At 46.3% G+C, this 26,040-nt stretch overlaps 1 protein-coding gene across 1 annotated transcript in view; it reads right to left on the reverse strand.

Moving 5' to 3' along the window:
• LOC308676479 (G patch domain-containing protein 8-like) overlaps positions 1 to 26,040 on the reverse strand; it is a 374,388-nt gene that overhangs the window by 60,076 nt on the left and 288,272 nt on the right. The window contains exons 4-5 of the mRNA XM_081342293.1: positions 22,936 to 23,003; positions 20,383 to 20,469 (exon numbers count right to left, since the gene is read on the reverse strand). Coding sequence (XP_081198419.1) covers positions 20,383 to 20,469; positions 22,936 to 23,003 — 155 coding nt within the window. The remainder of the gene's footprint in view (positions 1 to 20,382; positions 20,470 to 22,935; positions 23,004 to 26,040) is intronic.

Genomic DNA, 26,040 nt, shown 5'->3' on the forward strand with positions numbered 1-26,040 from the left:
TGAAGCAGTTTCCCATTGTTTCAAGAAAGAATCCACACAAAAAACAGTTTTGTAGGCCTTAAGAAGTATGGTGTGACTTCTTACTTTACTTCATTAACCCCACCCACTAAAGATTACTACTCACACAAAAATATGAAATGTAAATCCCAGTTACCAGTCTACTTAGCTCACTGCTGAAATAACAAACATTAAACATTGTTAAATGGGCTCGGGACAGGGGTTGTTCCTCTGTCCTGGTCCTATTAGATCTCTCAGCGGCTTTTGATACCATCGACCATGGTATCCTACTGCGGCATCTCAGGGGGTTGGGAGTGGGAGGCACCGTTTTACGGTGGTTCTCCTCCTATCTCCTGGGCCGTTCGCAGTCGGTGTTGATGGGAGGGCAGAGATCCGCCCCAAGGCCTCTCATTTGTGGAGTTCCTCAGGGGTCGGTTCTCTCGCCCCTCCTGTTCAACATCTATATGAAGCTGCTGGGTGAGATCATTCGTGATTTCGGGGTGGGGTATCATCAGTACGCTGATGATACCCAACTTTTTCTTTCCACCCCGAACCAACCCAGCGATGCCCTCGCCGTGATGTCCCGTTGCCTGGAGGCAGTCCAGGTCTGGATGGGTAGAAACAGGCTTCGTCTCAATCCCGCCAAGACTGAGTGGCTGTGCATATCGGCATCTCGGGTCAACCAGACTATTCCATCTCTAACGATGGGGGGTGAGGTGTTACCCCCCGTTGATAGGGCTCGCAACTTGGGCGTCCTCCTGGATTCACGACTCAATTTTGAAGACCATATAGGAGCCGTGACCAGGGGGGCTTTTGCCCAGGTTCGCCTGGTGCGCCAGTTGCGACCCTATCTGGACCGAGATGCCCTACGCACAGTCACTCATGCGCTCGTGACCTCCTGTTTAGACTACTGCAACGCTCTCTACATGGGGCTGCCCTTGAGGACCACTCGGAGGCTTCAGCTGGTGCAGAATGCGGCCGCACGAGTTGTGATGGGGGTTTCCCGATACTCCCATGTAACACCTCTACTCCGCGAGCTGCATTGGCTCCCGGTTGCCCTCCGGGTGAGATTCAAGGTGCTGGTGATGACCTATAAAGCCCTAAATGGCTTGGGTCCGGGATATCTGAGGGAACACCTGCTGCCGGCATCAAGCTCCCTTCGTCCAGTGCGCTCCCACAGGGAGGGTCTTCTCAGGGTGCCACCGGTAAGAGACTGCCGGCGGACGACACCCAGGGATAGGGCCTTCTCAGTGGGTGCGCCTGCCCTTTGGAACCAGCTGCCAGTGGAGCTGAGGACTGCCCCCGACCTCCGTTCATTCCGCCGGGACCTGAAGACCTGGCTCTTCGAGCTCTCTGGCCCAGGCTGAGAATTTTAATTTTAGTTTTAATCTTAATTTTAACTGGGGTTTTACTTATGCAGGGACGAATATAATTTTTTTAATCTGTTTTTAACTTTTGTATCTTTGTTTTTTAATCACCCTGTAAACCGCCCTGAGTCCTTCGGGAAAGGGCGGTATATAAATGTAATAAAATAAATAAATAAATAAAATAAAATGTATTTGATAGTAGTTCAGAGTACTTACAACCTATATTAGATCATCAACAAAGTAAGCATTTTGGAGGGGAAACTATAGTAGATTAATGTTAGCAGTGAGACTTGTACAGATGGTGATGGAGAAGAAAGTAACTGGATAAGATGCTCCTTACAGGATTCAAAGGAATGTCATCTGGGTTTGGCTAGAGAGTACAAAAAAAGAGTCTAAGACAACGCACTGCAGCCAGGTTGACGTGGATGGGTGGGCATGACAGGGTATGCGCAGACAAGTGGGTATGGCTGGGCCAGCACAGATGACCATAGGGAAGGCATGGATGACTGGGTGCGGACAGGTGGTGTGGATGGGTGGATGCGGCTGGGTTGGCACGGAACAAGTTGCCCCAGCCAAGTGGACGTGGGGAGAACTCAATGCCTCATCAGCTCCTCATCTTCCCAAACTGCTGGCAGTCAAGCACGGAGCTGGGTGGCGCTTTGTCCCACCCCAGCACTGCAACCTGAAAGGGAGAGAAATCTGCAAACCCACCTGGAGCCCAGCAGTGGTTGATCCACCACCCCTGAGAACAAGTTCCCTTTCACCCTCTTCCTCCTCTTCCTCCAGCTGGACTGGAGGCTGTGAAGATCTGGATGGGGAGGAATCAGCTCCACCTCAATCCTGACTAAAGGGAGGTTTCAGCCCACCTAGATCTCGAGAGCTGTCTTGTTTTATATCTTTCCCCAAGGGAGACAAAACCTCACCTTCTCTAGATCTTGCTGTCTATAGTTGTGGGAATGAAGAACTGAGCTTTCTCCATCATCCCCTGCAACTTCCAAATAAACAGAAGATCCGGGTGGGGAGATGCGTGAGCTACTTGGCCTCAGCCCAACAGCCATTGCGAAATGCAGTGGCAGAAAGTGAGTTTTTCTGGCTTTGGAGAGCAGTGCCCCTCACCTGCCCCTTCATTGGCTTGTCAGCAACTGGCTGCCAGGCAGAAGTACCACAGCCCTAGGAGTGCTGGGTTGGACAAAGACTGTAGGAGTGACTCATGGGGTGCAAACTAAGTCGGGGGTCCTTTCAGATCATTTGTGGTGGGGAGAGGTTGAAAGCGCTCAAATCCCCAGCTGCATTAACAGCTCCACAATGATGCCAGTGCTCTTGTAACCTTACATGGATACAGGCAAAAAAAAGTGGGGAGGATTTTGACACCTTCCCCCTCAGGGCTGAGAGAAGATTTGCTTCCCTCCTGCCATCCTCCCCCCTTCTTAGAATTGCAACTTTGCACTGCCGCTGTGAGTTGTCCCATTGCAGTGATAGAAACCCCCTTAAGAATAGTTTTCCAATATGGGGAGGGAGACCCCGCCCCTTCTCTTCCCCCCAACTCTCAAATCCACTATTGTGTAGTGGGTCCGACGCAAGGAAGAGACGCCAGCCGGAGTACGTGTTCAGCTCTTTATTGGAAGGGGGTAGCATACTGAGGAATGAGGGTTACCTGGCCTCCTTAAATACCTAGCCAGGTAAGCGGACAGCCAATGGGGTTGGCCCTAGGTTTCCCGCTGAAACTAGGTTTCCCGCCAAAACCGTTCAGGCCAACGCCCCCTGGTGGCTGTTGCTATGCAGGTGCCTGCATACATAACACCCCTCCCCCCCTTAGAGAAGAACCACATAACACGATAAACAATTTGCAACTAGCTACATAACTATATACACTGTGTGTCCGATGTAAGTCAACTGTGTGGTGGTCACTTGCACACATAGTCCGCCAGGTAGGCAGGTGTCCTGTGGGGCCGGGTGGACCGTCTGGGCGTGGCTTGGCCCTGGGCTTGTGCAGCCGGTTCTTGAGGCCTCTGTGCTGGGTTGAGCAGAGCTGGGTTCAGGAGGCCCTCCTCCTCTGGTTCCTGTTCTGTGTTGTTTCCGGTTGGGCTGACCTCTCCTGGGGTGTGGCTTTAATGTTGGGCGTGTGTGATGCACTCAGGGACCCTTCCTCTGAGCTGGTCGATGTGCCGCCTTATGTGTCTGTCCCCCTCCACCCCCACGATGTAAGAGAGGGGTCCAGTTTTCTCAACCACTGTCCCCGGAACCCATGGATGCCCTGCCCCATAGTTCCTTGCCCAGACCAGGTCCCCCACATTGAGAACCCTGTGTGCTGGTGATGATTGTGATGCTGATGATGATGGTGATGATGACGATGATGATGATGGTGGTGGTGGCCTATCCGTCTCTGCTGCTACTCGGTCTGGGTATAAATGGTCCAGCTTGGTGATGAGACGCCGTCCCCATCGCAGTTCTGCTGGGCTCTTCCCGGTAGCAACGCACGGTGTAGTGTGTTGGGCAAGTAGGAATTTGGCCAGTCTGTGATGCCAGTCCCTGCTGATGATGCGCCGGAGTGCGTCCTTGGTCGTCCTTACCATCCGTTCAGCTTGCCCGTTAGTCGATGGATGAAAGGGCGCGGAGGTGGCGTGCCTAATCCAATTCGCCTTCAAGAACGCCTGGAAATCAGTAGCGGTAAACTGGGGCCCGTTATCAGACACAATTACGTCATGGAGGCCGTGTGTGGCAAAGAGAGCTCTGAGCACCTGGATTGTCCTAGCCGAGGTCATGTTGGGAACAGGGACTACCTCCAGCCACTTGGAGTGGCTGTCCACTACTACTAAGAACAGTTGGCCCTGAAAAAGCCCTGTGTTAGGCATATGGTGCTAGCCTACAATGTTGGGTTGAAAATATATTAACCATAATACTATGTCTTTAAGTTGTTAATTGGCCAATGGGTGTGTAAGTGTTCTCATGGCCATAAGAGGAAGCTAGGAACGTAGCTTCTCTCTCTCTCTGAATTCACTGATCTCTACTGTTACTGTTTTTGCTCTGCTGTTGGTTTACTACTGTTGTAAACTTGAACTGTGTATTGACCTCTGGACCAGTAAGAAGACTTTGTAGTTTGGATTACTCCTTGGACTGTTGCTATTGTGTATGACCTGGACTGTTTATTTTTGACTGTGCATTTTTGTTTTTACACCACCTCAAAGTAAAGTATTTTGCTTTTACAACTCAGTGTACTCCTGTGTGTGACTCTTGCTGCTCTCAGTACCCTTCCTTGTCTGTGCAACTCTTTGGTAGCACAAGGAGACCTCTGCACAACAAATTCCTTAACACTGGTTATGGGCCCAGGCCTGTACTGAGAGTAAGTACACACAGTATTCCTAGCTGAGTTTGTGTTAGCTATTTGGTGTAAAATGGCACAAGAACAGTTGTCAGGCATCTCCTGGATAACCCGGTTGGATGGGACAAACTATGTTTCCTGGTCCACAAAATGCTGCTTGCTTTTGCGCAAGGAAGGACTATGGACTGTTGTAAATAACCCACCAGATACTACTGCTTGGGATCCAGATAACGAAGAGGATGCAAAGAGGATAGACGACTTTAAACGTAGCAATGAGAAAGCTCTTTGCATTATTGGACTAACACTGAATGACCAGCAGCTTGTCCATATTCGTGGTGAGGAGTCTGCTGCTAGGTGTTGGGGCATTTTGCGAAGGCTTTATGTTCGAGACAGTGTGGGTGCACATATACACCTTTCACGTAAGCTGTTTAGGGCTCGTCTGCAGAAGAATGGAGATATGCTGACCCATTTAAACTACATGAAGGCAACTTTTCAAGAGCTTCGTGAAAAGGAGCTGATTTTTTCAGAGTTGCATCAGGTCTACATTATTCTGTCATCTTTGGATGAGAGTTATGATGGGTATGTTTCTTCTTTGGAAGTCCTGACCAGAGAGGAACTGACATTGACTAACATTACTGGGAGACTGCTGGAAGAGTCCAGAAGGAGGCGTGACAGAGACCAGCTGAGAGACACACAGCCACGAGAGGAGCAGCAATTTACCACTGATTACAATGTCAAGAAATGTTATTCTTGTGGGGCTAGAGGGCATATAGCCAAATTCTGTAGGAAGGGTAGAAAACAGAATGTGAATAGCAGTGGGAAGGCTAAAAAGAGCATTGGTTTGGCTGTTTCTGGTGAACCAACATCCAGAAATAATGAATTGTGGGTTGTTGATAGTGGGGCTTCACAATGCATTACTAAAGAGAAAAAGAGGTTTGTTAATATGAAAAACAGCAACCAATATGTTTCACTGGCAAACGGTTGGAGGATGAAGGCCTCTGGTGAAGGTAATTCCTATTGTCCATGCATTGATGAACAGTTACCTATGTTGTATATACCTAAACTAAGATTCAACCTGTTATCTGTAAGGGAATTGGTTAAAGTTGGGTTTGTGGTAACATTCAGAGGGGAGCAATGCACTATTGAGAGGAATGGAACCTGTGTAACTGCTAATTTGAAAAATGGTTTATTCGTTCTCACAAGTAACCAGGTTAGTACAGTTAAAGCTAACTCAATATGTGAGAACAAGAAGCCACATGATGAATGTATACATTTATTGCATAGGCGGCTAGGGCATGTAAACTTTAACTCACTACGTAAAACAGTTGAGTTAGTAGAAGCAATTAAACTGAAGCCATGTAGTAAGTATTTGAATTGCAATGCCTGTAATCAGGAAAAGAGTAAGGTAACTCCTGCAAACAGGTTAAACGGCTTCAAAACAACTGTTCCTTTGGAAGTTGTGTTTGCTGATTTAATTGGACCCATGAAACCAAGTTTAGGAGGGTCATGTTATATTTTAAGTATATTGGACCACTACTCTAGATATGGATTTTGTTATCTGCTTAAGTCAAAGGCAGATACTTTCCAACAATTTGCAAACTGGCTGAAGTTTGTGGAGAGAAAAACAAAGAGAAAGGTTCAGTGCATAATTACTGATAATGGTACTGAATTTACAAACAAGCGTTTTGTTGATATGCTAGAATCAGCTGGCATTGAGCATAAACGTTCAGCCCCTTATAGGCCTCAACATAATGCATTTGTTGAGAGACGTGGGCAAACGTTACAAGCCATGATGAGAACCATGTTAAGAGATTCTGGCTTAACAGATAGACTGTGGGGGGAGGCAGCAAAATGTGCAAACCATGTTCTGAATATAGTTGTTAATACTTCTACTGGTAAAATACCATATACTATATGGCATGGTAGAAGACCAAACCTTGATTACCTGCACACGTTTGGCACCCCAGCTTGGGTCCACATTCCTGCACAACTCAGGAGTACAGGCCAACATAGGGCTAGGCTATTATACTTCGTAGGTTACGAAGCTAACCACAGATCCTATCGTTTCTGGGAACAGGGCACAACTAATGTATATAACTGTTCTAGTGCAAAATTCCTTGAGCACGTTGGTTGGGATAGGTTAGAGCAAGTAACTGTTAATACTGATCCTCTAGTGTTTGAGGACTTCTCTAATAACGTAACTAGTAATGATAATACATCTCCTGTAAATATAAAAGATGAAGAGGAGATAGGAGAGATAAAAGATGAATCAGAGAAAGAGGAAGGAAAGGAGTCAGAAATTCAAAACCCTGTAATTCCTTGGCGTTCTACGCACATTAGACGTCCACCTGATCGCTATGAAGCTGGTATAATATGTCAAGTTAGTTCAGAGCCATCTAACTATGATGAGATCAGGATGTATCCTGAAAAGGAACAGGCATCATGGAAAGCTGCAATGAACAGGGAATTGAAGTCTTTGCAGGATCTTAAGGTCTATGAGAAAGCAAAACTGCCACCTGGTGAGCAAGCTATAGGTTGCAAATGGATATATAAGATAAAGAAGGGTGTAGATGGGACCGTAACCCATAAGGCACGTTTGGTTGCACAAGGTTTTGCCCAAACTACTGAGGATTATGACGAGGTGTTTGCACCCAGTCTGAGGGCAACTACTTTAAGAGCAGCTTTAGTATGGGCAGCTAAAAACCAATATATGGTTACCCATGTAGATGTTGAAACTGCATATCTACATGCTCCATTGCAACATACTATTTATTTAAGAATACCACCAGGATTGACCAATGATAGAGACCATGATTGTTGGGAATTAAAGAAAAGCCTCTATGGATTGAAACAATCAGGCTATGAGTGGAATAAATGTATAGTTAAAGAGTTAAGTGCATTAGGTTTTGTAGCCAGTAATGCTGATCCTTGTTTGTTTAGAAGAGAACACAATGGAGTATTATCTTTTATTTTATTATTCACAGATGATATTGCAATAATAACAAAAACTGAGTTAGAAGCACAAACTATCATTTCAAGATTGGAAAATAAATTCACAATTAGGAATCTTGGGGAAATAAGCCACTATTTGGGGTTAGATATTGTGAAAACGAATAGGGGTTTTAAGGTGTCACAAGCCAGAAAAATATCTCAGTTATTAAAGAGATACAATATGGAAATGTGTAAACCAGCAAAAACTCCGATGGCTATGGATTTGAAGGACACTAATGTTGAGAGTCCTGTATTTGATAAGGCTATGTACCAATCTTTGATAGGAAGTCTTATGTATCTGAGTAATTGGACTAGACCTGATATTTCTTACTGTGTAAACCAATTAGCTAGGTACAACAATAATCCAACTGTTAGACACTGGCAATCAGCTAAACGAGTATTAAGGTATTTGAAACAAACTATTCACTACTCGTTATATCTAGAGCCAAATCGTGAGTTAATCCTTACTGCATATGCAGATGCAAGTTTTGCCTCTGATACAAGCACTTGTAAATCTACTTCAGGATTGGCTATAATGTTGGGTGATTCTTTAATTGGATGGAAGTCTATCAGGCAAAAGCACATAAGCCTATCTACAATGGAGGCTGAATTTTCATGTCTATCAGTGTTATGTACAGAACTGCTAGTGTACAAACAATTATTGTTAGATATGGGTTTAAATGTAAATGATCCATTTATTGTATACGAGGACAATCAAGCTGCGATAAAGATGGCTAATAATGCTGCAGTAAGAACAAGATCTAAACATACTGATCTTCGTTATTTAAATGTCAGACAATGTGTCAAGGATAAATTAATACAGCTAGAGTATTGTTCATCTGATGTAAATATTGCAGACCATTTTACGAAGGTACAAAGTGCTGTGAAACACAATGCTAATTGTGAAAGAATGTGTATAAGATTGTAAGAGTTATATATTATTCTACCCAAAGGGGAGAATGTTAGGCATATGGTGCTAGCCTACAATGTTGGGTTGAAAATATATTAACCATAATGCTATGTCTTTAAGTTGTTAATTGGCCAATGGGTGTGTAAGTGTTCTCATGGCCATAAGAGGAAGCTAGGAACGTAGCTTCTCTCTCTCTCTGAATTCACTGATCTCTACTGTTACTGTTTTTGCTCTGCTGTTGGTTTACTACTGTTGTAAACTTGAACTGTGTATTGACCTCTGGACCGGTAAGAAGACTTTGTAGTTTGGATTACTCCTTGGACTGTTGCTATTGTGTATGACCTGGACTGTTTATTTTTGACTGTGCATTTTTGTTTTTACACCACCTCAAAATAAAGTATTTTGCTTTTACAACTCAGTGTACTCCTGTGTGTGACTCTTGCTGCTCTCAGTACCCTTCCTTGTCTGTGCAACTCTTTGGTAGCACAAGGAGACCTCTGCACAACAAATTCCTTAACACCCTGCATAGTCAATGTGGATGCAGGACCAGGGTGTGTGTGTGGCCTCCCACCTGTGTACGGGTGCGTGTGGCATCTCTGGCCTGGATCTCTGGCACGTGTAACAGGCATTGACCCGTTCCTCAATGTCCTTGTCCAGCCCTGGCCACCAGAGGTAGCTTCTGTCCAGTGCCTTCATCCTAACCACCCCCAGGTGTCCCTCATGTAAGGAGTCCAATACCTTGCCCCGGACTGCGGTGGGAATGATGACCCTGCTTCCCCAGAGGAGGCAACCCCTGTGCGTGGAAAGCTCGTTGCGCCTGGTGAAATAGGCCTGGAACTCGGGCCCCGGGGACTTGTCCTGCCACCCTGTGCAAACCCATGAGTGTACCCTGCTCATGATGTTGTCGGTGTCTGTGTTGCTGGCAATGTCCCTGGCATGGAGTGGGCATTCCGGTAGCTCCTGCAGGGCTAGGATCTGTGTTGCTGGTGCCGGATCTGGTTCGGGGGTGTCAATGGGTAGCCTACTTAGGCCGTCTGCGTGGCACAGTGTTGTGATTCAAGGTCAGCCTGTGGGTTCGGCAGTTGGGTCGGATGACTCAGAGGAGGAGGAGGGAGGTGTTGAAGACCTTGCTGAGGGGGTTGAAGATCTTGCTGATGAGAGCCCTCAGCCAGGCCCCTCCCACTTGGTCACCACGGAGACCCAGCTGTGTGAGCCTGACAGCGTGGATGAAGATGAGCCACAGCTGGCCCTGTTCAAGGACGCCCAACACAGGAGGCAGTCAATTAGGAGTAAACAGAGGAAGGCAATGGGGCTTCTCAGAAGGAGGCAGAGAGAAGCCACGCCCTGAACTCTACATAAGGGGAATGTCTGGGAGGGCTGGTTTGCTGAAGGCAACCGCTCGGATAGTTCATGTTTCTTAAAGCTCCGGTTTCTTGGTTTGTCTTGTTCCGTTTGTTTTTGTAGTAATAAATTTGGCAGGCGTAATTCCAGCCTCTTGCCTTCTTGAAAAAGGGGTTGTCCCTGCCTTTTCTGCAGGGCCGGTAGCAGGCTGGTACAGAACAGTTTGCCTTCAGCCTCCCACCCCTTACTACTATTATGGAGCAGCTACGTGCTGAGAATGCCCAGCTCACCCAGCAACTCACTTTGCTGGCAGCTCAGGTCGCTCAACTGCAAGCTCAGGTTCATGCTGCACCCCCACCATCACCCCCACCCAGGAGAAAATGCCAAGTTGCGATGCCGGATAAATTTACAGGCACTCCAGAACTGTTTCCTGCTTTCCTGGGACAATGCCAGCTCTTTATCAGCGTGAGAGCAGCTGATTTCCCCACTGACCGGGATAAGGTGGGGTTTGTGTTAAGCCTTCTTTCGGGTGATGCAGCTCGTTGGGGCACGCCTCTGCTGGCTCAACCTAGCCCATTGTTGGACAACTTTGTGGGGTTTTGTGATCATATGCGTCTGATGTATGAGGACCCTATTAAGACGCAGACTGCTACTCGACGTCTGAAAGCTCTGAGGCAGGGTCATATATCGGCGATTTTCGGCTGCTTAGCCAGGATTCCGCCTGGAATGAGGCTGCGCTTGTGGATGCCTTCCAGGATGGATTGTCGGAGGAGATGTTGGATGAGCTGGCCCGTGTGGATATTCCCTCAGACCTGAATGGGCTGATCCATCTCTGCCTGCGGATCGATGCTCAGTTGCAGCAGCAAAGGAGTCGCCATGCCACCCCACAGACCCCTGCAGCCCCTGTTGTGCGTGAGCCCCCAGTTCAAAGGGAGGAGCCAATGGAGCTGGGTGCCGCCAGGTCTCATCTATCGGTGACTGAAATGAACAGACGATGATCGGGGGGGTTGTGTTTTTACTGTGGGGACCCTGGGCATTTGGCTGTTTTTTGCCCAAAGAAGCGACAGCGGGCATCAGTGACCGAGTCTGCCCTGAGAAAGTCCCCTACTTTTCTGTCGGGAAACGCCCCGAGCCCGATCTAGACGGTGTGATAGATCGGGCGTCCCACAACAACACTGAGCGACGTCTTTCCGATGCTGCCTGTAGACCTCCACGGCATCTGATATTGGAGGCACGTCTGATCCTTCCTGGCAAGCCAGAGGGGATTCCAGTCCATGCCTTTATTGACTCTGGGGCCACCACAAATTTTATGGACTCAGCATTTGTTGCCAAATGGGCTGTTCCCCAGTGCCCGGTGGATCCGCCCATGTTAGTGGAGACTATCGATGGTTGAGTGCTCCTGTCTGGGCCAATTACGGGCACCACACAACCATTATGTATGGCCATCAGTTCCCATGTGGAGGCCATCCAGTTCTATATCACCTCAGATCTGCATTTCCCCGTGGTCTTGGGACTGGCGTGGCTCCGGGCGCATGACCCACAGATCTATTGGTCACAGAACTTGGTCACCTTCCCAAGCTTGCAGTGCGTGGACCACTCCCGCCATATGTGTGCCAGCCAGGTGGAGGGTTCCCCAGGGGTTTCCTTGCCTCCCGAACTGTCCGACTTTGCTGATGTGTTCAGCGAGACAGAGGCGGATCAATTACCCCCGCACAGGCCCTATGACTGCCCCATTGATTTAGTCCCTGATGAGCCTCTCCCAGGGGGGCGTTTGTACTCCATGTCGGACCCCGAGTTGGCTGCATTGCGGGACTTTCTGGAGAAGAATTTGGCTCGCGGTTTCATCCGGCCCTCGTCCTCGCCAGTGTCTGCACCCGTGCTCTTCATCAAAAAGAAGTCGGGCGAATTGCGGCTTTGCTGCGATTATAGGAAACGCAACGCCATCACGGTGCGCAATCGTTACCCGCTGCCCCTCATCTCCGAACTCTTGGACCGACTCCGGGAGGCTAAGATCTTCACGAAACTGGACCTGCGTGGAGCTTACAACCTCGTCAGGGTTCGGCCGGGTGATGAGTGGAAGACGACGTTTGGTACTCGCTATGGACATTTTGAGTACACGGTGATGCCGTTTGGCCTGACCAACGCCCCCGCCGTGTTTCAGCATTTCATGAATGACATTTTCCGGGATTTGTTGGATCAGTTTGTCGTGATCTACTTGGATGACATCCTGATCTACTCCCCGTCGCGTGAGGTGCACCATCAGCATCTCCATCAGGTCCTGCAGTGACTCCGAGAACATCGGCTGTTTGCCAAGTTGGAGAAGTGCCAGTTCTACCGGGTGACCATCGATTTCCTGGGTCACCGCATTTCGCCTGAGGGCATCGCCATGGAGCCGAGTAAGGTTGAGTCTTTGCAGAGTTGGCAACCCCCGCGTCGCGTGAAGGATGTTCAGCGACTTCTTGGGTTCACCAACTATTACCGAACTTTCATCCCTGGGTTTGCTGCCTTGACAGCCCCCCTCACCCAGCTCCTGCAGAAGAAGACTCGGTTCCAGTGGAACGCTCCAGAACAACAGGCTTTCCAGACTTTGAAGGAAGCCTTCATGAAGGAGCCCATCTTGAAGCATCCTGACCCGCAACGGCCGTTTGTTGTGGAGGCGGATGCCTCCGACATTGCCATTGGGGCGGTGTTACTCCAGGCAACGACGCCCAGCGGTACCCTCTTCCCTTGCGCGTACCATTCACGAAAACTGAACCCTTCGGAGCGCAATTATACAATCTGGGAGAAGGAGCTGCTGGCCATCAAAGTGGCGTTCGAGGCCTGGAGGCATCATCTGGAGGGAGCGCGGCATCAAATCGAGGTCCGGACGGACCATAAGAATTTGGAAAGCCTACCAGAACGCTCGGAATTTGAACCAACGCCCGATCCGGTGGTCTCTTTTCTTTGCGAGGTTTGACTTCTGGGTTCGGTACATACCTAGCGGGCACAATCAAAGAGCGGATGCTCTGTCCAGGAAGCCCGAATATTCCCGAGTGGAAGACAAGCTTCTGCCCAGGACAGTGATCCCCGTCGAGTCTTTTGCTGCGGTGCGGGAGCCGGTTGATATACGGGCTCGGATCCGGGAGGCACAGCAGCAGGAGGTGTGGGTGGCTCAGCGGAAAGAGGAGGTGGGGCCAGATTCTCCTTGGACGGTCACGGATGGACTCTTGTATTATCGTGACCGGCTCTACGTTCCGGGAGGGCCACTCAGGGCACTCATCCTCAGCCAGTGTCACGATAACCCGGCGGCGGGGCATTTTGGCCTGTTCAAGACCCTGAACCTGGTCTCCCGTATCTTCTGGTGGCCCCGAGTCCAACACGACGTCCAGTCCTATGTTACCTCCTGCATCCCATGCAGGCAGGCCAAGTCAGCGACAGGGGCCCCGCCTGGATTACTGCAGCCTTTGCCGACACCCAGGGTCAGCCTGTGCGTTCGGCAGTTGGGTCGGACGACTCAGAGGAGGAGGAGGGGGGTGTTGAAGACCTTGCTGAGGGGTTTGAAGATCTTGCTGATGAGAGCCCTCAGCCAGGCCCCTCCCACTTGGTCACCACGGAGACCCAGCTGTGTGAGCCTGACAGCGTGGATGAAGATGACCCACAGCTGGCCCTGTTCAAGGACGCCCGATGCAGGAGGCAGTCAATTAGGAGTAAACAGAGGAAGGCAATGGGGCTTCTTGAAAGGAGGCAGAGAGAAGCCACGCCCTGAACTCTATATAAGGGGAATGTCTGGGAGGGCTGGTTTGCTGAAGGCAACCGCTCGGATAGTTCATGTTTCTTAAAGCTCCGGTTTCTTGGTTTGTCTTGTTCCGTTTGTTTTTGTAGTAATAAATTTGGCAGGCGTAATTCCAGCCTCTTCCCTTCTTGAAAAAGGGGTTGTCCCTGCCTTTTCTGCAGGGCCGGTAGCAGGCTGGTACAGAACACCCATCTCCTTCCCTGGTTTGTGTACCAGCTTGCAATTGTAGGCTGCAAGGAAGATGGACCACCGGAGCATTCTGGGGGACAGAATTTGGGGCGTCTGCCTGTCCATCGTGAATAGACCTAGGAGTGGTTTGTGGTCCGTGTAGACAGTGAACTCCCTGCCATACAGATAATCATGGAATTTTTTGATTCCTGCCACGATTGCCAGGGCTTCCCTGTCAATTTGGGCGTAGTTTCTTTCTGCTCCAGACAGCGTCCTGGAATAGTAGGCTATGGGAATTTGCGCCCCATTGGGCTCGAGGTGACTGAGTACTGTACCCACACCGTAAGGGGATGCATCGCATGCGATGCATATGGGCTTTGTCTCGATGAAATGGGTTACTGTGGACTTATCCGACAGTAGTGCTTTTAAAGCCCTGAAGCTTTGGTCGTGGGCGGGGGTCAAGACCCATGCTGCCTGCTTGTCCAGTAGCCTGTGGAGTGGCTCTGCTATGGCTGCCTTGTGTGGAAGGAATGCGTGGTAGAAGTTCAGCAGGCCCAGGAATGCCTGTAGCTCTGCCTTGTTCCTGGGTGTGGGTGCTAGTTTGATGGCCCTCACCTTGGACTCTGTGGGGTGGATTCCCCTGGCATCTACCCTGAATCCCAAGAATTCTGTGGAGGGAACACCTATGCTGCATTTCTCCCTCTTGAGTTTGAGGCCAGCTGTACGCAGCCTGGACAGTACCTCCCTGAGCCTACCTGCCAGCTCTTCTGCTGATGCTCCTGCAATTAGGATGTCATCAAAATAGGGGCAGACTCCTGGGATGCCCCTGAGTGTCTTCTCCATAACTTCCTGGAAAATGCCAGGAGCAACGCTGACCCCAAACTGCAGCCTGTTCACCCGGAACGCTCCCCTGTGTGTTACTATGGTTTGAATGTGAGCTGTTGCCCTAGTAACCATGAGTTGCTGGTACGCCTGCGCAAGATCGAGCCTTGCAAAGATGGTGCCGCCTTGGAGGGAAGCGAGAACGTGGCTGACCGTGGGGACCGGGTAAGCTTGCGGGTTCAGGGCACGGTTCACCGAGCACTTGTAGTCGGCGCAGATCCTTATCTCCCCGTTGGATTTGAGGGGGGTGACGATTGGGGTTTCCCACTCCCCCCCATCTACGGGCTCTAAGATTCCCTGGGCCACCAGCTTATCCAGTTCGCACTCGATTTTGTATTTGAGCGTGAAGGGGACTCGCCGCAGCCGGACCCTAACCGGGGGAACGTTCGAGTTAAGCTTGAACAATATGGGGGGCCCTCTGTACCTGCCCAGCGTCCTGTCGAAGACATCTGCGAACTCCTTGCAGACGGCGTCGACGGAGTCCCCCTGGATCCGGTGGATCCCGGAGACTGTGATTCCCAGGGCCTCAAACCAGTCTAGGCCGATCAGGCTGGCTCTCCGGCCCTCTACCACTACAAACTCCAGGTGCTCTTCGCGACCCTTAAACCCCACCGAGACGGTAGCCTCCCCCTTTACCTTGACCGGCGAATTCTGAAAATCGGTCAGAGTTAATTTCGTAGGCCGTAATTTAATCCGCTGCTTCAACAACAAACTGCACAAATCATAATTAATGGGGGGCTAACAGAGACCTTTAAAATTGAAAAAGGTACAAGACAGGGATGCCCCCTATCACCATTATTGTTTGTTTTAACATTAGAGATTTTATTAATTAAAATTCGAGAGTCCTCTATGATAAAGGGAATTAAAATAAAACAGAATGATTGTAGATTGAGAGCTTTTGCTGATGACTTGGTTGTGACAGTATCTCAACCGTTACAGTCGGTTATAGATTTGATGGAAATTATAACTCAGTATGGTAAGGTTTCTGGGTTCAAGGTGAATAGTAATAAGACTAAGATACTATCTAAGAATTTATCTATGAGTGAAAGGGACATGTTATCTAAATTAACAGGTTTTGAAATAGTAAAAAGGTTAAATATTTAGGAGTGTATATTGCAGCTTCAAATGTAAAATTATATAAGAATAATTATGAAACACTATGGTTGAAGGTACAAAGGGATTTAAATAATTGGAAAAAATTACAATTATCCTTATTGGGAAGAATTGCAGTTGTTAAAATGAATGTTCTGCCAAAGTTTCTCTTTTTGTTTCAAATGATACCTATATTGAAAAAGGATGCCAACCTTGATCAATGGCAGAAGGGTATTAATAAATTTATTTGGGCGGGGTAAAAACCAAGAGTTAAAATTAAGATTTTACAAGATGCTAGGGAAAGAGGGGGACTTAAGGCGCCGAATTTGAAATTGTATTATGATGCGGTTGCCTTGACGTGGGTTAGTGATTGGCTTAATTTAACTAATAAGAGAATACTTCATCTTGAGGGTTGGGATTTGGTATATGGATGGCATGCATATTTGCTTTATGACAAGAAGGTGGATAGGGCTTTTAAATCTCATATTCTTAGAAGTGTCTTGTTGCGTGTCTGGAAAAAGTATTATTATAAGTTAAATTATAAAATACCGATTTGGGGAATTCCTGGACACGCGATAGAGGGCGTATCTATGGGAGTGAGTTTGGGTATGGTTTCCTATAAGGAATTACTTAGATTGGAAGGGAATGATTGGCAACTTAAATCATTAGAGGAGTTAAGACAAGAAAAAATAAGTTACTCTTGGTTTCAATATACCCAATTGAAAGCTAGGTGGAAGTTAGATCAAAAGGTTGGCATCACAATTACAGATCAAAATTTAGTAAAACAAATTAGAGACTTAAATTGTGCACATATAAAGAGGATATATAATGTTTTAATTGAATTGGACTCGGAAACGGAATTAGTTAAAGATTGTATGATAAAGTGGGCACAAAATATTCAGGAACCAATTTCGCTGGATACTTGGGAGATAATTTGGGTCAGAAATGTTAAATTTACTCAGGCTCAAAACTTAAGAGAAAATTTTTATAAAATGTTTTATAGATGGCATTTGGATCCCAAGAAGTTGTCTAATATGTATCCTAACTTGCAGTCTAAATGTTGGAGATGTGGTAGTTTAGAAGCCACCTATTTTCATATGTGGTGGACCTGTAGAAATATAAAAGCTTTTTGGATTAAAATTTGGTGGAACATTCAAAAGATTTTTAAGAGGAAGATAAAGTTTTCTCCACAATTGTTTCTATTGGGTATTGTTGTAGATTGTGATGTTAAAGAAACTAACTTGATGTTGAATATGATAACAGCAGCACGGTTACTGGTGGGACAATATTGGAAGAAGGATAGTTTGCCTACTATAGAAGAATGTGTGTTTAAAGTTTCGAATCTTGCAGAAATGTCTAAGATTTCTGCTTATTTGAAAGATCATTCACAGGAAAGATATATTTCAGTTTGGAGGAGATGGATAGATTATATTCAGGATAAATATGGGACTAAAAAGTTCCATTTAGCTTATGAGTAGATTTTAGAGGGATATTGTTATCTTAGTGTTAGTACTTTCTATGTATCTATGTTAAAGGGGAGTTAAAGCACATTATGAATTTGGTTAATTGTATATTATGGATAATTCTTATTTAGAATATGATTATTATAACTATAATCCTGTATTTAGCTCTGGGAAGTGGGGGGGGAAGTGGGGTGGTTTGGGCTGGGGGGGATTTGGGGATATATTGTAAAATCTTGTTTCTGTAAAACTCTTTAATAAAAAAAAAATTAATCCGCTGCTTGCTCCGGCTATTTATGTAGTTAAGGGTCTCATCCGAAATGATCGAGACCGCTGATCCGGAGTCAAGCTCCATGCTGCAAGGGACGCCTTGCAAGCGGATTGTTAGTCTAATTTTGGGCTTGAGCAGCCGGCGGCTACCCGTGTGGTTAATGGCCAGCCGGCTCTCAACATAGCCAATTCGCGTTTTGGTCGGGGCCCCAGTACCTTCGAACGGCGATTCCTCCGGTTGCAGCTTATGGATCTCCTCTCGGGGGCGGCGGCTACGACAGACCGCGGCTATGTGGCCTGTTTTCTTGCAGGCCCGACACGTGGCCGAACGGAACTTACAGAGGCTGCGCACGTGGTTCCCACCGCACCCTGCGCACTTCTGAGGGTTGGCGGCATTGCTGGGAGGCCTGGGCTTGTCTGGGCATCTGACTCGCTGGTCGGGGGTCGACTTTCGCTGGAGGAGGTCGATGCTCTGGTCGTCCTCGGCTGTGGCGACCTGCCGGTGGATGCTGGCCACCTGGCTGCCGGTCCGGGTCTCCTGGACTGCTTGGACGGCCCCGCAGGCCGCTTCGTGGGCCAGGATGGCGTCCTCGGCTTCCTGGAGCGAAACCTCCTCTCTCTCGAACAGGCGCTCTTGCAGCCGCCTGTCTCGTAGGCCGCAAATCAGCTGGTCCCGTAGCCACTCCTCCAAGTTTGAAAACCTGCAGGCGACGGCGGCTTCTCGTAGGGCGGCGAGGAATTTGGCACCGGACTCGTCGGGGCACTGGTCCCTTTTTTTGAACTGCGACCTCGCGGCCACTTTGGAGCGCCGGGGCCTGAAGTCGGCGTTGAGCTTGGCCACAAGGTCCCGGTACGCGACGGTGTTGATGGCCTCTGGGGCGAAAAGGTTCGCGGCGATCTCCAGGAGTGCTGGTCCCCCGATGCAGAGCAGGGCTGCCGCCTTCGCGCCGTCCTCCGAGATCTGATTGAACCGCATGTACAGTTCGGCGTGAGCCAGGTAGCGGGCCCATGTCTCGGGGTGGCGGGTGTCGAATTCGCAGGGTTGTCCGGCTCTTGCCATCGCGGTGTTGGTTCGGGTCTCGAGTCGCAGATGCGATGACCGGCGTGGTCCGGTCGGCTGGTGGTCGTGGGGGGGGAAGAAGGAAGGAAAATGCCTTTCCCTTCAGCTCGTGGAACGTTCCCCCAGTGACTTCAGCTCCTTGTCGGCAGCAATCCCACCTTCGTCGCCACTATTGTGTAGTGGGTCCGACGCAAGGAAGAGACGCCAGCCGGAGTATGTGTTCAGCTCTTTATTGGAAGGGGGTAGCGTACTGAGGAATGAGGGTTACCTGGCCTCCTTAAATACCTAGCCAGGTAAGCGGACAGCCAATGGGGTTGGCCCTAGGTTTCCCGCCGAAACTAGGTTTCCCGCCGAAACCGTTCAGGCCAACGCCCCCTGGTGGCTGTTGCTATGCAGGTGCCTGCATACATAACACCCACTGTGACTCATTGATTTCTGTGGAATTTCATCCCACTTGGAAATGTCCTGCCCCCACCTCTGTCCCTTTGATCTCAACTTTGGGGTGTCCTTGGTGCCCCCCATCCCCGGTGACAGAGATTCACCTCAAGGCTTCACCTCTGTGTATGTGCGCACGCATTGCCCAATATATATATTTTCACAATGGGTTTCTATTCTCCGGGGTGATTTCTACATGCAGTGGTATGCCTGCTGAATCCCCAGATTAGTGCAAAAACATTCTCAACTTGTGCATATCTCTCTTCTGTTTGGGAGGGGAGGCCCTGCCCCAACCCCACATGCTCCTGAAAAGAGGAGCCTTTGATAAGATAAGATGATAAGATAAGATAAGATAAGATGATAAGATAAGATAAGATAAGATAAGATGAGATGAGATGAGATGAGATGAGATGAGAAGAGAAGATAAGATAAGATAAGATAAGATAAGATAAGATAAGATAAGATAAGATAAGATAAGATAAGATAAGATAAGATAAGATGATAAGATAACCTGTATTGTCATTTTTTATTGTGGGCACAACGACACAAATCAAAAATGAAATTTAGTTGCCCGCTCTCAAAGTGAACACATACCCAGCTGCACGCATCCAGTTGCGCCCTGGCCACCTGGCCGCGGCAAGTCATTCACGCAGTCATCTGTGCTGACCTGGCCACATCCACCCAGTCACACCCACCCATCTGTGCCAGCCTGGCTGCTGTGAGTCATCCCATTCCGAAAAAAAATGTCCCAAGGGAAACTGTATACAAACAAGGAGTAGTTTGATTTTAACCCAATGTGATCTCTTACTGGTTTGATCTCTTTTGGTTCCTACATAAGAGAACTTTATTTGTGATCTCCAGAAATCGTGTTGCCAAAATTTGGCATCAAACTATCAAAGGTACAATTTCAAACTGTTTGGGAAGGAAAACATTGACAACAAAAATGTGTGAAAGTTTTCTGTTAGACTTTAACACACCTAAAGCCCCAAATCCATGGCAACCTCTTCAAGAAATTATACTCCACCCGTTTTTATAATGTTACCATGTTATTAACCAAACATAAAATTAAAACAATGCATCCTATGTTGCAAGTGTCAACGCTGCTAACATCTAATGTTACTGCTTGACAGCAAGTTTGCTTGTTCCTACACTAGGTGGTCCAGACATCTCGTTAGATGACAGGATCTTTCTTAGGCATCCCTGATTTATAAATCTATATCCTATTAAGTGAATCTACACTGAGATGCTTTACATGAGGATACACTATCATGCAATGGAAAATTTTCCACGATTCTTTAACTAGCCCAGCAGAAAGTACCTTGTACTTTTGCCTTAGTTCTTCAGTATCTTCTTTCTCCACTTCCAAGACCCGCCTCCTTTCTGTGGCATCTTCAGCATAATCAAGCTATCAGCCAAATCAAAGACAAATCAGGTAGTGATACACATTGGGTATTAACATTTAGTGAGCAAGAAATATTCATAAATAGTAACACATCTTATTCTCTCAAACATTGTCCAATTTGTCTGCAAACAAAAAACAAAATGTGCAATAATGTACTAATCTACTCATGCTAAAAACCTCTAGAGGAAACATTTTATTTCAAGAAACTTTGATCTATTTTGGAGCCCAAAAAGAAGAGGGATTTTTTGCAGTGAAAAATCTAACTTTCCCCAAAAGAAAAATTATGTATAGTACATACCATTGAAACATACAGGTGAAACTCGAAAAATTAGAATATCGTGCAAAAGTTCATTTATTTCAGTAATGCAACTTAAAAGGGGAAACTAATATATGAGATAGACTCATTACATGCAAAGCAAGATAGTTCAAGCCATGATTTGTCATAATTGTGATGATTATGGCGTACAGCTCATGAAAACCCCAAATCCACAATCTCAGAAAATTAGAATATTACATGCAATCAATAAAACAAGGAGTGTACATAGAACAATATCAGACCTCTGAAAAGTATAAGCATGCATATGTACTCAGTACTTGGTTTGGGCCCCTTTTGCAGCAATTACTGCCTCAATGCGGCGTGGCATGGAAGCTATCAGCCTGTGGCACTGCTGAGGTGTTATGGAAGACAAGGATGCTTCAATAGCGGCCTTCAGCTCTTCTGCATTGCTCGGTCTCATGTCTCTTATCTTTCTCTTGGCAATGCCCCATAGATTCTCTATGGGGTTCAGGTCAGGCGAGTTTGCTGGCCAATCACTGAACCAGGTTTTGGTGCTTTTGGCAGTGTGGGCAGGTGCCCAGTCCTGCTGGAAAATGGAGTCAGCATCCCCATAAAGCTCGTCTGCGGAAGGAAGCATGAAGTGCTCCAAAATCTCCTGGTAGACGGCTGCATTGACCCTGGACTTAATGAAGCACAGTGGACCAACACCAGCAGATGACATGGCTCCCCAAATCAACACAGACTGTGGAAACTTCACACTGGACTTCAAGCATCTTGCAGTGTGTGCCTCTCCATTCTTCCTCCAGACTCTGGGTCCTTGGTTTCCAAATGAGATGCAAAAGTTGCTCTCATCAGAAAAGAGGACTTTGGACCACTGAGCAACAGACCAGGTCTGTTTTTCTTTAGCCCAGGTAAGACGCTTCAGGAGCGGCTTGACAAGAGGAATACGACATTTGAAGCCCATGTCCAGGATCTGTCTGTGTGTGGTGGCTCTTGATGCACTGACTCCTGCCTCAGCCCACTCCTTGTGAAAGTCCCCAACACTTTTGAATGGCCTTTTCCTGACAATCCTCTCCAGGCTGCGGTCATCCCTGCTGCTTGTGCACCTTTTTCTTCCACACTTTTCCCTTCCACATAACTTTCTATTAATGTGCTTTGATACAGCACTTGGGGAACATCCAACTTCTTTTGCAATTATCTTTTGAGGCTTTCCCTCCTTATGGAGGGTGTCAATGATGGTTTTCTGCACAACTGTCAGGTCAGCAGTTTTCCCCATGATTGTGATTCCTACTGAACCAGACTGAGAGACCATTTAAAGGCTCAGGAGCCCTTTGCAGGTGTTATGGCTTAATTAGCTGATTAGAGTGGGACACTTTGAGCCTAGAATATTGCACCTTTTCACAATATTCTAATTTTCTGAGATTGTGGATTTGGGGTTTTCATGAGCTGTAAGTCATAATCATCACAATTATGACAAATCACGGCTTGAACTATCTTGCTTTACATGTAATGAGTCTATCTCATATATTAGTTTCCCCTTTTAAGTTGCATTACTGAAATAAATAAATTTTTGCACGATATTCTAATTTTTCGAGTTTCACCTGTATTTTCAAGGTCTGTGTAACAGAGAGGAAAGTGCCATGGGCAGAATTCTTTGTGTGGGAACCAGAAGCACTCTTTTCTGATCTTATGCTAGGATATCTGGTTCCATATCTGAAGAACAGACACTACCATTCCAGTGTGCCTAATGAGTAAAACTTGCTGCATTCTTCAGACATTACTGTATGTTACATACAGTGTATTAATTCTGAGTGTGTCTCCATGGCATTGAGCTGAGCAAACCTCTTCATAGCAAAAAACAAACAAAAGACAAGTTGGTACACAGGAGCCACACAGGGCCCAACCAATTTTTAAAATGTGCTTATATTAATTAAATGAGCTTTAATTGGAAATTAGATTTGTTAATTGAATCCTATTGTACATGTATATTATATTGAAGCACTATCATTTCTTTGACTACAAGATCCTTCCCCACTGATGCCCTCTGTGTGTGTTGGATTATAGCACTCATAATTTTGGAGGCTGGATAATGAAAACTGTAGTCCAAAAGCACATCAGTTTGAGAAATATTCTGGTAAAATACAGATACTTAATCTTGTCTGGTACAAAGTGTATGTTGCGGGGCCACTTACCTCCATTTCCATCCGACCCATGCCCATGACATCATATTTGACAATGATAGGGATGGGATCTGTTCTACCTGCAAGGAAATCAGACCTATCAGGTGAGTGATTAGGACAGAATGATTATCCTCTGGTAAGTTGCTTTGTACACAATGTTTTGGGGTTGGTTAGAGATATTGCCTTTGGAATGCAGAGACTAGAAAGCTACAGAGAACCAAACACAGGCCATTCTCACAGCTCACAATCATAAGCCTACACATATTGGTTGCCACACGTAGCCTTGTTTTCTTTTTGTTGCCTCCACCTTTTGCCCCAAATATTTAAACAACTTAATACTAAAATTAATGATTCTTATACTAGTTGATCAAAATATTTGAGGAATGGGAAAGAAGCACTCTCTCTGATCACAGGACACAGAATTAGGAGGCAAATGGAATGCTGGGTGTTTCTGAACAATCTTGAAATTACATTTAATAAAATGCAAGCATGAATGCCCAACAACACCTATTTAGCATGCAGTTATTTCAGAAGTGTGAAATATTAGGTATTAAGACCTTGCTAGAGCCAAAATGGGCTTTTTGGATCCTGGCATATCCTTTCCTTATAAGCTGTGAGAAGGACTAGTTGTGAAGAAAACTTACTTTGAACTAATCAAAATATGGTGAAGATTCCATATGTATTTTAATTCACTCATAACCAGCCAAACAAAGCAAAATGGGGCAGACGAGCACTTTGAATATCACAGCCTTTGGAGAGTGTTTATTTTTACATCACAACATGCAATTTTTATTTACATTTTTACAGAAGTGACATTTGTTCTGTCCAAATAAATACGACAGACTCCTTCATAATATGAAGAATATATTAGTCATTTTGCTTCCTAAAGAAGTAATTGATTTCAGTTTTCAATTTCCTATTGAACTGTCCTAGCAAATGCTAACAATCAGTATGTGCAGGAGAAAGGCAAGGGGGAGATCAAGTTTGGACAGTATTAGAGATTTGGCATTTGAAGTAAATCTCCACAAATGTTTGGCAGTTCTAACACAAACATCCTGTTAACTCTACAAATGAACATGGCTACAGCCATTTTTCTTCTCATTCTAGGTTGCCACATAGAACAAAGCGAGGGGAGTTGCCCAGGTGTTTCGTTAGTCAAAATAATGTTTTGTCCCATGGTAACCAAGGTCATTGGCTGCTCCTGAAACTAGGGACTGGGCGTTGCATAAAAAGCCCACCAAATAATCACATTGGGGAACGTAGATGCTTTCATTGTGTTATGGGTGGGACATTTAACTTTGTATTGGGAAATTGTTACTTGTGTATTCATGCTTGGTTTCACTCTTGACTGTGCTGATACTTTGTAACTAATAAACATGTTCTTTGGGGAATTTGCAAGCCTCGAAGTTCTGCTTTATTCATCTGTGTCTGTCGGAACCATGACATTAAACAAAGTCTCATAAAACTTCGTTTTCTTGGGGTGCTGGGCCCCGACTGCCTACCCACTTACTTTGGGGAGAGCAGTAAAGACTCGGCAAAGATTTGAAATAGAGAAGAGTGAAACCACTACTAGCCGCAACGGAACTCTGACTTTTGGAGTGCAAGCTGGCGCTCCAGCCACTGAGTAGGCATCACTGGCACGGGCTTGGCCAAAGGTCAGGTTAATCCAACCTGGGAAACTGGTACCGCAGGAAGGAGCTACAATCCTGGCAGACCTCTATCAAGCTGAGGCTGCCCCTCAGCGCAAGAGCACTCCTGTAACTGCTGGAGAGGAGCTCCTATTGTTGCCATCCCAGGGTTCTTCATCTGTGGATTGAAAGAAAGGAAAGGGCTCGATGGGATGGGACGACTCTGGAGAGTGGAGGTTCCAGTCCGCAGTCCACAGCCCCTTGCTCAAACAGCTGAAGGAGAAATTCGGCAGGCTGGAGGTAAAGTATACAATTCCCGTTGCCCAGGAGGTGGGTGTTGTGGGGGGAAATGCTAAGAGCTACCCATCTCTTCTTACCCTCGTCGGAGGCCCAGCCCGACTGCTGGAGCCCGTGCCTGGATCCAAATAAGGGGTTTAGGAAGAAAGGAAGATACATCTGAGATTTTAAAGATACCAAGAGGGATGTATGATTGGCACAAAAAGAAGGCAAGAGTTAGATTAAAAAGAAGTGAACTTGTTTCTTTTTGGGGATTCCTAAAGATAAATAAAAATATCTTTTTTATGGATTAAGGGGAATCCCTAAAAATATAACTAATTTTACATTTAGCTTTTAGATCTGTAACTTGGAATGATATATCAAAAGATAGTATTTTAACAATTGATGTACGGATAAGATGACTTAAAGGATATTCAGTGGTTACTAATGAATTTAAAATTTAATTTAATTTAGAATTTTATATATAAAAGATGGTATTTTAATAATAGTTGAATGGCTAAGGCAAAAGACGTATTTCTAATAACTGGTGATTTGTTAAGATGAAAATTAGACTTTAATGGTAAAACATAAGAATGCTTTGTAATGAACAACATAGGTTTTGTAGATAAAAGAATTATTCTTTATTGAAATAGGGAATTGTGGGTTACCCCAAAATTAAGCTTTTTCCTACATACTATAGGCCACAAATAGATTTAAGGAATTAGATCTGATAGACAGAGTGCCTGAAGAACTATGGACAGAGGTTTGCAACATTGTACAACAGGTAGCAACCAAAACCATCCCAAAGAAAAAGAAATGCAAGAAAGCAAAATGGCTGTCTGAGGAAGCTTTGCAAATAGCTGAGGAAAGGAGGGAAGCGAAAGGCAAGGGAGAAAAAGAAAGATATGCACAATTGAATGCAGAATTCCAGAGAATAGCTAGAAGAGATAAGAATGCCTTCTTAAATGAACAGTGCAAAGAAATAGAAGAAAACAATAGAATAGGGAGGACCAGAGATCTCTTCAAGAAAATTGGAGAGATGAAGGGAACGTTTAATGCAAAAATGGGCATGATAAAGGACCAAAATGGCAGACACCTAACAGAGGCAGAAGAGATTACAAAGAGGTGGCAAAATTACACAGAAGAACTATACAAGAATGAGCTTAATGTCCCTGATAATCACAATGAGGTGGTCACGGACCTCGAGCCAGAC

Source organism: Vipera berus (genome assembly GCF_964194415.1).
Source record: "Vipera berus genome assembly, chromosome: W".
Lineage (NCBI taxonomy): Eukaryota > Metazoa > Chordata > Lepidosauria > Squamata > Viperidae > Vipera > Vipera berus.